At 52.5% G+C, this 12,516-nt stretch overlaps 5 protein-coding genes across 5 annotated transcripts; 2 read left to right on the forward strand and 3 right to left on the reverse strand.

The window, feature by feature from the left end:
- Positions 1 to 36: 36 nt before the first annotated feature.
- Positions 37 to 2,019, reverse strand: P174DRAFT_374892 (sigma-70 region 2 family protein; the record flags this gene model as incomplete). Its single annotated transcript, XM_024822597.1, has 1 exon — positions 37 to 2,019. One exon carries the CDS (start codon positions 2,017 to 2,019, stop codon positions 37 to 39), a length of 1,983 nt encoding a protein of 660 aa, XP_024680816.1.
- A 2,008-nt stretch (positions 2,020 to 4,027) lies between these two features.
- Positions 4,028 to 7,426, forward strand: P174DRAFT_444264 (putative PHD transcription factor). The gene is made up of 3 exons (XM_024828042.1): positions 4,028 to 6,137; positions 6,190 to 6,330; positions 6,381 to 7,426. Exons 1-3 carry the CDS (start codon positions 4,520 to 4,522, stop codon positions 7,154 to 7,156), a joined length of 2,535 nt encoding a protein of 844 aa, XP_024680817.1. The 5' UTR covers positions 4,028 to 4,519; the 3' UTR covers positions 7,157 to 7,426.
- A 49-nt stretch (positions 7,427 to 7,475) lies between these two features.
- P174DRAFT_506173 (uncharacterized protein) lies at positions 7,476 to 8,799 on the reverse strand (the record flags this gene model as incomplete). Its single annotated transcript, XM_024831294.1, has 2 exons — positions 8,404 to 8,799; positions 7,476 to 8,243 (listed from the first exon to the last, which is right to left on the reverse strand). Exons 1-2 carry the CDS (start codon positions 8,662 to 8,664, stop codon positions 7,476 to 7,478), a joined length of 1,029 nt encoding a protein of 342 aa, XP_024680818.1. The 5' UTR covers positions 8,665 to 8,799.
- A 103-nt stretch (positions 8,800 to 8,902) lies between these two features.
- Positions 8,903 to 10,314, reverse strand: P174DRAFT_394013 (F-box domain protein). Its single transcript, XM_024823615.1, has one exon. It carries the CDS (start codon positions 10,091 to 10,093, stop codon positions 8,990 to 8,992), a length of 1,104 nt encoding a protein of 367 aa, XP_024680819.1. The 5' UTR covers positions 10,094 to 10,314; the 3' UTR covers positions 8,903 to 8,989.
- Positions 10,315 to 11,180: 866 nt separating this feature from the next.
- On the forward strand, positions 11,181 to 12,513 carry P174DRAFT_374365 (cobalamin-independent methionine synthase II family protein; the record flags this gene model as incomplete). The annotated part of the gene is made up of 3 exons (XM_024822574.1): positions 11,181 to 11,397; positions 11,461 to 11,877; positions 11,942 to 12,513. 3 exons carry the CDS (start codon positions 11,181 to 11,183, stop codon positions 12,511 to 12,513), a joined length of 1,206 nt encoding a protein of 401 aa, XP_024680820.1.
- Between the last annotated feature and the right edge of the window lie 3 nt (positions 12,514 to 12,516).

Consider the following 12,516-nt stretch of genomic DNA (forward strand, 5'->3'; position numbering starts at 1 on the left):
TATAATATTTATAAACTGGAAACGAGACATGGATGATCACCTCAACGCAGGCATAACATAACTCGTAAGCGGCGCACTGAGGATCTCCTGCCGGAGTGCCCCCTCCCACCCCGCAACCGAGCCCTCCCACACCTGAAGCGTTAAGCACCCCAGCAGAAAATCACTGACGCGCATCCACGTCTCGTAGCCCAGGCGCTTGGCGACCTTGAGCATCCGCCCCGCAAACCAAGGGCGACCGTACGGCGTTCGCGCAGTGGGCGAGTACTGCGTGAAATCAGGCGAGGCGGGCTCGAGCTCGAGCTCGAGCTCGAGCTCATCCAGCAGAAAAGCAGAGGGGAGGTCGGGACTGGTGCTGGCCGTGGCCGTCCCGTCGTTGCACTCCAGCATGATCTGCAGCAGGGCCTCGACTGAGCCGCTCATGTTGACCTCGCTTTCGAGCACGGCCTGCTCCAGCGTGCGCAGGAAGGTCTCGCTGTGGGCGATGGACGAGCGGTAGTCCCATAGGCCGGCGTTGAACATGATCAGCGCGACGAGGCGGGCGACGAATTGTTTACGGTTGCCTGAGGCGGTGAATCGGACGCCTGGCGGGGCGGCGAGAATCTGGTATAAGAGGGAGGTAGGTTGGAAGGCAGTGTGGCGCATGGGCGCGATGGCCGGGTTGGTGTGCGATTGCTGGTGGAGGGCGAGTTGCTCGCAGCGTTTGAGGAACTCGATGAATTCGTTGCATTGGTGTTGGAGTTCATCTCTGGGGGAGAAGGTAGGGGCCGTAGAAGGTACACCTTCAAAGTCGGTGGAAAGACATGAGGAAGTTGGTAGGGAAGGTTCGCTCCTTGAAGTCATTGGAGTAACATCAGGCGGTGAAGGAATAGGTGGATTGGGCTCAAAGAAAAAGCTCGGCCCATGAGTTTCATACCCCGACAGAATATAGTCCTGCCAGTTGATCAACATCCCCAGCCGGGTGTTCTCGAATGCGGCAGGCCCACCGCGCGCTCGGATCATCTCCCGAGCAGCTCGCATGTGGATCCAGCTGATCTGCTTGCGTCCGGGACGGGGGTCAAAGTCCTCCAAACCGGCTGCACTGAGGCATGCAATGATGGCCACGTCGCTAATGTCTCCGGGATTTGCAGCCAGATGCTCTCGGAGCATGGAGATGGCCCGGTTACGGTGGACCAGAGTCATCTTCGTTTCCTCCTCATTCCGGACCCAGGCCCATGTGTTGGCCGCGTGGACGAGGATCGTGTTCTGGAAGGCGACAGGACCTTTCATGCCCTCGGGAACAAATACGGCCGTGTACCAATTGTGAGCCTTAGGGGACCGGAAGTGGTTGCCGTAAGAGCAAGCCGGCATCTCGTTGACGTAAAAGTCAAAGAGCCTGCGACCCTCCGCATCCAAATCCATAGGCAAAGTGTTGAAGGGATCAGTTCGCGCTGCGCTGAGGATAGATTTGGGGGAGAGGGTTAGCTCGTAGGGAGTTGTTGGGGCAGAGGACAACGGTGACCGGCTGTCGGACCCGGAGTTGCTGCTCTGGTCACCAGATGCATAGGATTTGGGTAGATCGGAGGTTGAAACAGAGACGAGAGTACTCGCCTTAGTCTGGCCTGCAGCTACTAAGACATGACTCTCCCCAATCCCTGTCGATGAACCCTCCCCTAAGGAATCCTCGCGCATGGATTCAACCTCCTGTCGTGTATCTGTCGACGCGTCCGGGCTCTTTCTCCTCCGGCTCTTGCCACGATCCTTCTTCTCCTTCTCGGTGGTACTCTTTTCCGCACTCTTGTTCCTCGGTCGCCTGCGAACCTTTGGCTGTGATTCCTCTTTTTCCTTCACAGATTCGCCATTCTCATTGTCTGGTTGCGGCTGGCCACCGCGTTTTTGCCGCATATATTCTTGCATCACATGGCGTTTGACTCGGGTGAGATTGCTTCGGCTGTTGTTCGAAGCATCGATGAACGCCCACCGCGTCTGCGAGGATTGTGCCGGTGGCTCATTTGCAGCTGTCTCTTCCGAAACATCGGACATAATCTATTCTGAAACTGATTTCCGCGTGGTAACGCGGATAGAACTCAAGATTGAAGATTGAACTAGATAGCTCTCATAAATGATAAATGACGACGGCGCATCATCAATTGAACACGCTGCGCTTCTTCGATTATGGAATATCCCAAGCAGAAGCAAAAGTCTGTCCAGCCGATCCCAGTATATGCGCGGTTCAGTACTGGAAAGGAGCGTAGCTGAGATGAGACGATACAGTGTAGATATTCTTCAATTATACCACGATCAACTCGCTTTAATGGTCGAGAACGTTCATTGACGCCGATTTTTGAGGTTGATTGTTGATGATAAGGCGGGGTGTTAATGGCCGGGATCGCGACAGGTGGTGGTCAAGAAAGTCTCCAGACTCCAAAAGACTGGAAACTAGCTGAGCAGTCCACTGGCCAAAACGAAGAACACTGGGAATTTCAGAAAAAAAAAAAGCGAAACCTGGATTAAATTCTATGCAAGAATTGAAAGCGCACTCGACATCAGAAAAGCGACAAGTGGACGGTCAGCGCATAAAGACAGCGACGGAGAGTATCGACTTTGCGGTGGTTTGGTTCAGCTTCAAGCCCAACGTCTCAATTCTTGGGACTGTTCCCCACAGTACAAAGTTGTCAGATTGGAATCTCGAATCAAATGGATCGCGGAACTGACGAACAATGGTCCTTAGTTATCGATCGGCCGGTCCAGTCCCAGTCCCAGTCCTCAATTTTGACTTCTGAGCATCGCCCACCGGCCTAGTCCCGGTATATGAGGGGAGTTAAGGTGGGGATGGACCAGCAGACAGAGAGACTCCAGATTCGAGAGTCGAGACTTAAGAGAAGAGAGTAGACTGGAGACGAGCTGAATCCTGAGGAAAGTCAAATGCCTTTCTGACGATCTCCACCTTATCGCTCCATTTAGTCTTACTCGTCAGTCGGAACTCCTTAGCCGTGCGAAATTGGACTAGTTGTTGTGCTGCCGGTGGCTTAGCATCGCCCCCGAAGTCTCTTTATCGGCGTTTCAACTTTAATGAGAATGGTTCAAGAACCGAGAACCGAGACCCTGGCAGGAGTGAGAACGCTGATCCGTATATTTGATCAAGGACTTCACATTGACCTTGAATTCTGTGACAGTTCAATGGGTCATTCCGAAGACACACCTTGTCACCGTGCGCTAGTCCAGATCCTACTCTTCATCTGTGTTACTATTATTCCGGCCAAGACAAAGTAAACATGATGAGATTGGCATGTTTCACTTCATGATCCTGGCGTTCTGCCTGGTACAGAACTAGCCAGGAAAGGAGATGAGCAATTGGTATTATTTGGTCATCAAGATCTCTGTACTGCATAGGCTCTCGACGATGGACAATGCTCATCAATTTCCTAACCTTGTTACGGCAGGCAGGACTGGCCGACTGCGTCTACATACGACGGCGTGCTGAGTGTAACCATAATTGCCATAGATAGGTACTGACCCCGTACCTCGACCTTACCTACAGACACTGGCTGGACAAAATTTGATTCGGACGTCGAATGGTAGTCACTGCCCTCTCAGTTGCTCCATATCCTGTGAACCAAGTTTCCAGTTCAGGAGTCTGAAGCCTTGTAATCGCATCATAGACTGACTGGGATCTTACTCTCCCTATGCAGCTTTGGACTGAACTCATCCTTCAGAAGGATGGATTCAGCTGTGCTGTCATCCATGAAATGTAGTCAGCCTGCGCTGTCACAGCTGACCTTAGGTAAGAAACGAGGATCAGCCATAATAATCCCTTCTCAGATTGTTGAATTCTCCAATTGTAGAACAAGCACTGAAAGTAAGAAAGACATAATAGTTAATACCCTATTTAAGACCCTGCTATCACGTGATTAGCCTTAGAAGGGAAGTGTGTCACATGACATTAAGACCATGGCGGAGATAATCTCACCGCCTTCAGTAAGTCCGGCTGCCGACTGCCAAATCCGTGAATTGCGATCTTGCTCGCCGCGTCGCCGGTCGCGCAGTTGATGGCATGCGATCTTACGCTCCCTGAGATTCTGAGAGATCCTGCTAATACAAGTGAATGAAGCATGCTTCTTGAACTACTTTGAATACCTCTTGCTCCATCACATTAATATTTGCTGTCGTTCCAGCGTTGTGGGAGGCATCCGGTCCGCATTCATCGTGAAACTGGTCGCTATCCTTGTTCAGCAAAACGACTGTTCAGAAAGGCTCAACTCGCGCCATCCCTCGACGACTGAGTGCGCTACTATAGCGCCTTTGAGTTGCTGTCCTTCTGGACTTTTACCAAGAGAAGTGCCTTACCAGGATGCTATCACCTTCACGGGCGAGATCGATATTCACCATTTAGCCTTCAGCTGCAAACTTTCTCTTTGGGACAATTTCGGTGGGGATTTGTCGCATCGGCTCGTATACATGGTCCAGACCCCTTTCCAATACTTTTGCCCTCATTTAACACGACATCATTCTTTTCAGCCGTGTGCAAAGATCTCACATTGCAATGGCTGGAGACGCGACCGCGCCTGCGGAGCCCAGCCAGGTCAACGGCTCAATAGCTCTCGACCCATCCACCACAAATCCTTACGAGACAAATCCAGAATTGATTCCGCCGACCGATCCATTTCTTTCTCGAAGCCCGCAATACGGCCGCTATGCCCCGCATGTCGATGACTTCAAACCCCGCTACGATGGTTGGTACCAGGCGGAACCGGAAGCCAGTTCGTATTGGGAGGAGATAGTGCGAACATCCTGCACTCCCGAAAATTCCCTGAATGTGCCTGGGACAAGGGAGGTATACGCTGCTGGCAGCGTTCTAATCAAAGTCGATCAGGAACCTGCGGCTGGTGCGGCTGCGGAACGATATTCAAACGTTAATACGAACGAGTTGAGTGCTGCTAGAAGGGCGCAGGATGCTCTTCAACAACTCGGGGTTGCGATACCAATCATATACTTTTGTGGCACAGTTGACGGAAAGAATGTCACCGTGGAGTCTAGAATTCCCGGTGTGTCCTTGGAGGTTGCCTGGAAGTATCTCACGATTGAACAAATTGGCGCTTTTAAACAACAATGCCGTCGCATTATTCAGCGCCTTGCAATCGTCGAGCCTGCACCGGATTCTGCGTCGTATGTCTGCGGCGAACTCAACGCTCAATCACCTTCAGGCGTCGAGGACTCCGAAAGGGACATATTGTTTCAAGATAGAAAGGGGACGGAGCAGCTCTACCTGGTTCACAACGATATGATCCGGTCGAATATCGTGGTCAAGGATGGCCGGATCGTTGGCATTCTCGGCTGGCGACAATGTGGGTTCTTTGGCTTTGAGAGAGCAAAGCAGATACATCGTCAGTTTCGGATACCGGAGCGTTCCGTCATTGACAATGGCGGGGTCAGCGTAACACAGGTCTGGGCCGACCTCTATGACGATATTCCAGACGTTGGTGGGACGAACGGACTCCCAGATCATCATACTACAGCTGCACCTGAGGTGAAAATTGAGCCTCTGCAGCCGTCGTTGGACAAGTATCCCCCAAGCAACGAAACCGAGATCCTGCCCGCTCTGGCACAACTTGACGGCACCCTTTTGCCCGAAGAACATCCGACGCCGAGGAAAATCGCTGATCTGAAGAGCGAGTTGGCCTCAAGAGCATCATCGACAGATCGGTCATCGCCGTCTGGTTCCACCAAGGCAGCCGGGAGAAGAAAGTCGGGCCCCGGTGCATCGAAGAAAGGGACAGCCAAGAAACAAGCGACAAAGAAACGCAAAATAGACGAACTTGCGAGCGAAGATGCGGAGAGCCGTCGCTCCAACACCCCTTCTTCGACACGCGCCAGCAAGACGCCCGGAATCAAGAAGCAGGGATCCGTATCTGTCGCCGGCTCTCCGGCTCCCGAGGGCAAGAAAAGGAAGAAGAATGCCAAGAAGGCGAAAGTAGAGAAACAGGAGGAGGAGGAAGAACCAGAAGAAGATTCATCGGAGGATGACGGGATTTTCTGCATCTGTCGCAAGGGTGATGATCATACGTGGATGATTGCATGCGACGGGGGATGCGATGATTGGTTTCATGGAAAATGCATCAACATTGATCCCAAGGATGCGGACTTGATAGACAAATACATCTGTGAGTCTCGGCTTAGGCAGCTTGTGCTCTGAAGTGAACTAACGCACATCAGGCCCGAATTGCAAGGCGGAGGGCAAAGGATGGACGACGTGGAAACCGATGTGTCGACTAAGGGGTTGTCGCAAACCCGCTCGCGTGACAGGAAAGAACCCCAGTAAGTATTGCTCTGACGAGCACGGCCGGGAGTTCATGCGTCGACGGATCCAGCAACTCAACAGAACCCCGACGATCCTGCCAAGAAAGAATGGGAGGAGCTTGGTAGCAGAGGAGGTGTTCTTACAACTGGTGATCTCCACGCAGTCGTCATGGCCGTCTCCTCTGCGGAGGAGTTTCGTAAACTTGGAGAGCGCATTATTTCGCCGCCGCCAGACGAGGAGGACCCTGTGACAGGAGCAAGGTCGAGCAAGAAGCTGGGCTTGGACGTGGATCCCGAGGGCCTGACCTATTCTCACGACGAGGCATCTAAACTTGAGCAATTGCGCAAACAAAGAGATGAACTTCTTCACCGGCGCGACATGCTCAGCACGCGTTCCACGTTCGTGGCACTCATCCGTCAGCGATCAAAGAGCATTGTCGAGAAGCTGAAGCAAACAGATCCAAAGGGTGGATGGAAGGATATCTGTGGATTCGATACACGCCTCGCGTGGTCAGACGAGGAATTCGATGATTGGAGGCTGTCCAAGCTCGGAGCCAAAGCACTCGAGGAGGGCACCCCAGAAGCACTTGCTTCCAGCTATCCGGACGCTGCTGATGCCGATGGGGACACGGCCATGAATGGCACCAAGACGGAGGACGAGGACGAGGACGAGTTGGCCAAGTTGTCCCGTGGAGTGTGTACGAAGAAGCGTTGCGAGAGACACAAGCAATGGGTCAAGGTTCACCAGTCCGAACTTCTCTTCGAGGAGAACAAGCTGAAGGAGGACCTTGCCACATGCGAGAAAGAAGCCCAGAATGTCGTCGAAAGGGCCGTCCTTCGAATGTGGGCTGAAAAGGAAAATGCTCAGAATGGCGGCGAGTGAGTTTGTTTCTCGCCGCACCCTGTTTGAAGACAGGTTACAGAATTCGCATACCCGCTACGAGTAAGTCGCTTGGTGGTTGATTGATACCCCTTTTGCGCAAGAAGCTGGGACGGAATATGGAGTTGGTCCGTTTTCTAGGAATCCAGGGCTGCAAGTGGCCTAAAGGAGAATCCTGCATATCGTTGGCGTATGGATGGTACATCATGATTTCAGGCCGGGAAAAGTGTATGACCTAAGGTATACTTGATAGATATTGTACGATAGAGCGGAATCACATACGGCCGATATGGCAAAAGCCAACTGGGACCCTATCAAACCTTCATGGAGTTCCCGTCCCAAATACACCACCTTCCCACCCCTCTCCCACTCGATCCTTGATAATCTCAATAACGCAATCCTCCTTCACCATCGAAACCAGAACGTGCGTATCAATACCCTGATCCAACGTCCTCATCAACAAACTCGGCAACAGCGGCGTCGACGTCTCCGCATGAAACATAGAGTAAACGCCCTCATCCTCGACCGACGCCCGAAAATCCCCTCGCGAACCTTGCTGCCTTTCACCCCCAACCCCAGCGTGAAAGCCAGGCGCAGGCCCAAGTCCACGCGTATTAACAAGCATCACAGCAAGATGTGAGCCATGCGCCCTTGAAAGCTGCGTCAGCGTTCTCAGCGCGGCAGTCAGCGCCGCAGCCCCCTTCACGGGGTTCGAGGCGCGGATGATGTCCTCGGTTAGTGTGTCGAGGCCTGCGATGAGGAGGAGAGTGCGTGTGCGAGTGCGCTGGCTCTCGCGCTCATGCTCCCCTGACTTTCCCCCAGACACTGGGGCTGATTGCAGGGCCTCCGCGACTTGGCTGATGGCTTGCACTGCGGCGCGGAAGTCGAAGACGGGGAGGAGCTGGACGTGGTCTAGGAGGGCTATTGCTTCGTTGCGGGTGAGGGGTGCTGTTGCAGGTGAAGCGAGGAGAGAAGCCAGGAGTTGTTTTGGGGAGAAGGGGTCGAAGGTTGGTGGGTGGATTATGAAGGCTTTTGGTTGTGGGGAGGGTGGTGTGTTGCGTAGATGCTTTGCGAGGAGGCAGCGGGGGAGCTGTGGGTGTTAGCTGCGTTGCCCATTTGACTGGAGAGACAGAGGGGTTGTGTATGCTTCAGGATGATTCGCGTGAGATGACTTTCTAGGGTTGTGTATACAGATATGTGCCTGATATGATTTGCTATTCTGCAGGTCCTATTGAGAGATTCCAGCTTACCTGGCCGATGAGATCATGGTCATCATCTTCTTGAGCTCTCTGCTTCAGTTTCGAAAATCCGATTACTCTGCCACAGCGGAAAACGCTGGATGGGCCTTCGAATGCCTCTTCGATGTCCTTTCTTAGTTTCCAGATGGATGATTGCTCTGGCTCATCGGGTTGCTCTGGTATCCTAGCTGTCGTGGTATGACTGGATAGTAGTGTGTGAGCCAGAATTGGATAGGCTGGTTCAGCAGCGTAGGCATTGCCCGATGAAGACATTTTGACATGAATATAGTACAAGAGCTGCGGTGCCCTGTCGTTAAGTGCTGGTAGTAATAACTCGACATATGACCATGAAAAATATTGCGCAACTATGGCTCTGGCATGAACAGATCCATCGCAGGTTCAGGACCCAAGCCGGAGCGGGTGTGGCATGTTATTCAGGTGAGCATTACTGTGAGCATTGCTTTATTGAACATCTTAACTTCTGGCCTTGGATAACGGGATTACGGTGTGGGATAAAGTTCTTGATGCCTGAGGCTCCGATATCAATGATATGGGAATATGCAACTATAATCCAAACCGCTACGCATAAGTAAATCGCCTATAGACTGACTCGGTCACATTTCGCTCCTCTGACCCAATTCCCATGTCCGTCATGGGCCCATTCACTGTCACCCAGAACATCTGCTAATATAGTAGAGAGTTCCGGTCGAAGGGCATCAGACTCGTAGTCACATGCGCCGAAATGTACAAGACTTTTGGTACCCAAGTCCCGAACTGCATGTGCAACTAAAGTATAGCCCGTCGCAAGCTCCATCCACGGATCGCTTGGATCCATAGATCCCCTCTGTTCCAACTCTGTGGCCTTGTCGTTCAGGCATGGTGCCAGTCGTACACTGAGCGAGCGGAGACTCGTCATCAACTTCACGGAATCCAGAACCAGTTTGACGTGGTTGTAGAATGGAAAAACCGCAGCGTAATGGAATGCTGTCAACTTGTTGAGCGAGAGAGACAAAGAGACCCTCTCTGGATGGGATCGGGACAACGAGCCCCATTCACTGAACACGGAAGGGACCTGGAAGAGAAAATACTCATAATGGTTATATGCCTTCAAAGACGAGGACTCGTTAAACTGCAGCGATGACCACTCTCGCGCTGCTAGAAGACCCGAGCACGTCTCGACGCGGGAGACCGGAGGTGGTGCGACCTGCCGTTCTGTCCTCTCCAATTGCAGTTCTTGCAGCGAGATCTGAAAAGCCCAGTTATGTCCATCCATAATCCTGGTTCCTAGCGTCGCTGCGATAAACGACGGCGGCGCCATGAGAGTGATACGCAGAGGGTCGAGATGGTGCAGAATCCTACGCCACCATGAGGGGTCGTCCTGAGGATCTGAACCGATATTTCCCCGCGCCAGTATGGACGTCACGCTTCGACACAGGTTCCATTTCTGGACGAACTGTAGAAAGCTTTCTCCCTCACTGATATCAAAGCAGACATATGCGAACAACCGCGGCCGCGTGACCTCCAAGAAGCGAGAGGAGGTTCGCGATAGGTTTTTGAGGTCACGGGTGGCAGATTTGGCTATACGGACGCACGGCGGCTGGTCGAAACGAGACCACGAAGGAGGATCAGTAGCAAGATTGGACAGTATTTGATCAATTAGCTCATTCGGTAGCGACTCAAACGGCGAAGTCTCCGCGGACATTGTAGCAATGATTGATGGTCCGATTTGCTGACTATGGAGTTAGCGTTAGCGCTCAGTGGCCTCAATGAGCTTCACATGACGACGGATCCCGCAACTTGCGTGAAACTGTCATATCCCCAGATCGGATTGGATGAAAGAGATGTCAGGCCAGTGTAGCTAGATGGATTGTCGATAGTCGATAGTCGATAGTCGATTGTTTCTATTCGAGTGAACTGTTGGAGGCGGTGAGAGTGGAGATGACAAACAGTCTTTCGGGAAGACAAAAGGACCAAGTGCCGAGAGATCCCCACTTACATACCACAAGTACAACTACCATCCTCTCTCGCCATGATAACTACTGGATGGAAAGGTCGATCTTCTGAGTCTGTCCTCATGAAGTCGGACTTCATCAGCCGGAACTCCCCACTTTCCAATTATTAGCAGAATATCCTAGTCGTGTGCGATATATCCGGACTCTCCTATCTGCTACGTGCAGACTCCCCTCAGCAATCGGTAAAACCCCTTTGACTGTGGCTTTGTGGAGCCTGTCTCCGCAATGCTTGAGATGGGAGGAACTAGGAAGAGAATTTACACTTTACCAATACTCACACGAAGAGTACGGGAATATCTCGGCCAGGTTATACATGAGCTATGCCTTGCTTTATGATCACTTGATATAGAAGGAAAAACTGGAGAGCTTCATGCGCCCCACCACCTCACGCTTGACTCCTTGAGTGGGATTCATGTACTTCCATAGAACCTATTCCTTTGGCTGCAATGAAACCTCATTCTTTTCAGCGACAACGGGCTCTGACCTTCAAGATGTGGAGAGGCACAACATGTGGGGCTGAGAATCGTGAGGTGGATGTCATCGGCACGCCTGAGCATGACTGAAGAACCGGCAAATTGAAAACATGGAATCGTCTTTGCATGAGCCCCTGTGCCTGGGAGGGGGTTAATTCGCCCCCTCAACTTTCTGTCACCGAGAGTAAAGGATTTGAACTCTTTCTTTCCTCCAAACATCATTGTTCTTGTTGCTCTTCGTCTCAGTTAAGCTCATAGTTCTGGTGGCGACGGCAAACGCTCAGTAAGATTCTGTATACTCGCCATGGCTCAGATTCACCGTAACCCACCCTTCCGTGCCGAGCACCTTGGCTCTCTCCTCCGGACTGAGGAGCTCCTGAAAGTCAAGGCAGCCTTCGAGAATGGACAGGCTTCTGCGGCCGAGCTCAAGGCTGTCGAGGACAGGGACATCAAGGACATTGTCGAGACCCAGAAGAAGCTCGGCTATCCCGCTCTTTCTGATGGAGAATACTGCAGACACAGTAAGAGTCCACTGGCTTGCGGACGTTCACCTGGAGATTAAACTGACCCGATTTCCCATGCAGTGTTCTGGGGCAGTTTCTTCCCTGGTCTCGAGGGCTTCGAGGAGGTTACCGAGTTTGACTCCGATATCTTCCGCACCTATGCTCCTGATGTTGCTGCATTCCTGGAAGCGGGCCACAAGCCTGGTGAGACTGTCATCTGTACTGGCAAGATCAAGCACGTTGGCAGCACATACGTCGACCAGTTCAAGCACCTGGCTAGCCTGGTGGCGCCTGAGGAGGTCAAGAATGTGAAGCTCACCCTCGCTGCTCCCAACTGGTACCACCTTCGGTACAAGAACGGCAAGGCTTTCCCCAAGGATGTGTACAGCACCGAGGACGAGTACCTGAGCGATATCGCCAAAGCCTACCAGGAGGAACTGCAGATCCTGTACGATGCCGGCTGCAGAAACGTCCAGTTCGACGACCCCAACCTTGCTTGTAAGATCCCTGGATATCACATGTCTTTGACTGCACAGGAGACGTACTAACCCCCAGACATCAGACTTCTGCTCGGAGAAGATGCTAGAGGGCTGGAAGGCCGATCCTCTGAACACCGCCACTGCCGATGAGACGTTCGACAAGTACGTCAAGCAATACAACGAATTGCTGTCCAAGCGTCCTGCCGATTTCCACGTCGGTGTTCACATCTGTCGCGGTAACTTCGTTGGTAGCCGTCACTTCTCCGAGGGTGGCTATGACCGCATCGCTACCAAGCTCTTCAAGGAGCTCAACGTCGACACATACTACCTCGAGTACGACACTCCCCGTGCCGGTGGGTTCGAGCCTCTGAAGGAGCTGCCTCGCCACAAGAACGTCATCTTGGGCGTTGTGACCAGCAAGTTCGCCAAGCTCGAGGACAAGGAGGAGATGAAGAAGCGCGTCTACGACGCCGCCAAGTTCATTGCCGAGGGCAACAACATTACTGTTGAAGAGGCCCTCAAACAAGTTGGCGTCAGCCCCCAGTGTGGGTTTGCCAGTCACCGTGAGGGTAACGCGATTGACTGGGATGGCATGATCAACAAGCTGAAGCTTGTCCGCGAAATTGCTAACGATATCTGGCCCGGTGAGCTGTGAAGC

This window comes from Aspergillus novofumigatus (genome assembly GCF_002847465.1).
Source record: "Aspergillus novofumigatus IBT 16806 chromosome Unknown P174scaffold_6, whole genome shotgun sequence".
In the NCBI taxonomy this organism is placed as follows: domain Eukaryota; kingdom Fungi; phylum Ascomycota; class Eurotiomycetes; order Eurotiales; family Aspergillaceae; genus Aspergillus; species Aspergillus novofumigatus.

Coding starts and splice junctions, on each gene's coding strand:
- P174DRAFT_444264 (XM_024828042.1), top strand. CDS start 4,520: ATGGCTGGAGACGCGACCGCGCCTGCGGAGCCCAGCCAGGTCAACGGC. Junction 6,138..6,189: donor CTTGATAGACAAATACATCT/GTGAGTCTCGGC, acceptor AACGCACATCAG/GCCCGAATTGCAAGGCGGAG. Junction 6,331..6,380: donor GCACGGCCGGGAGTTCATGC/GTCGACGGATCC, acceptor CTGCCAAGAAAG/AATGGGAGGAGCTTGGTAGC.
- P174DRAFT_394013 (XM_024823615.1), bottom strand. CDS start 10,093: ATGTCCGCGGAGACTTCGCCGTTTGAGTCGCTACCGAATGAGCTAATT.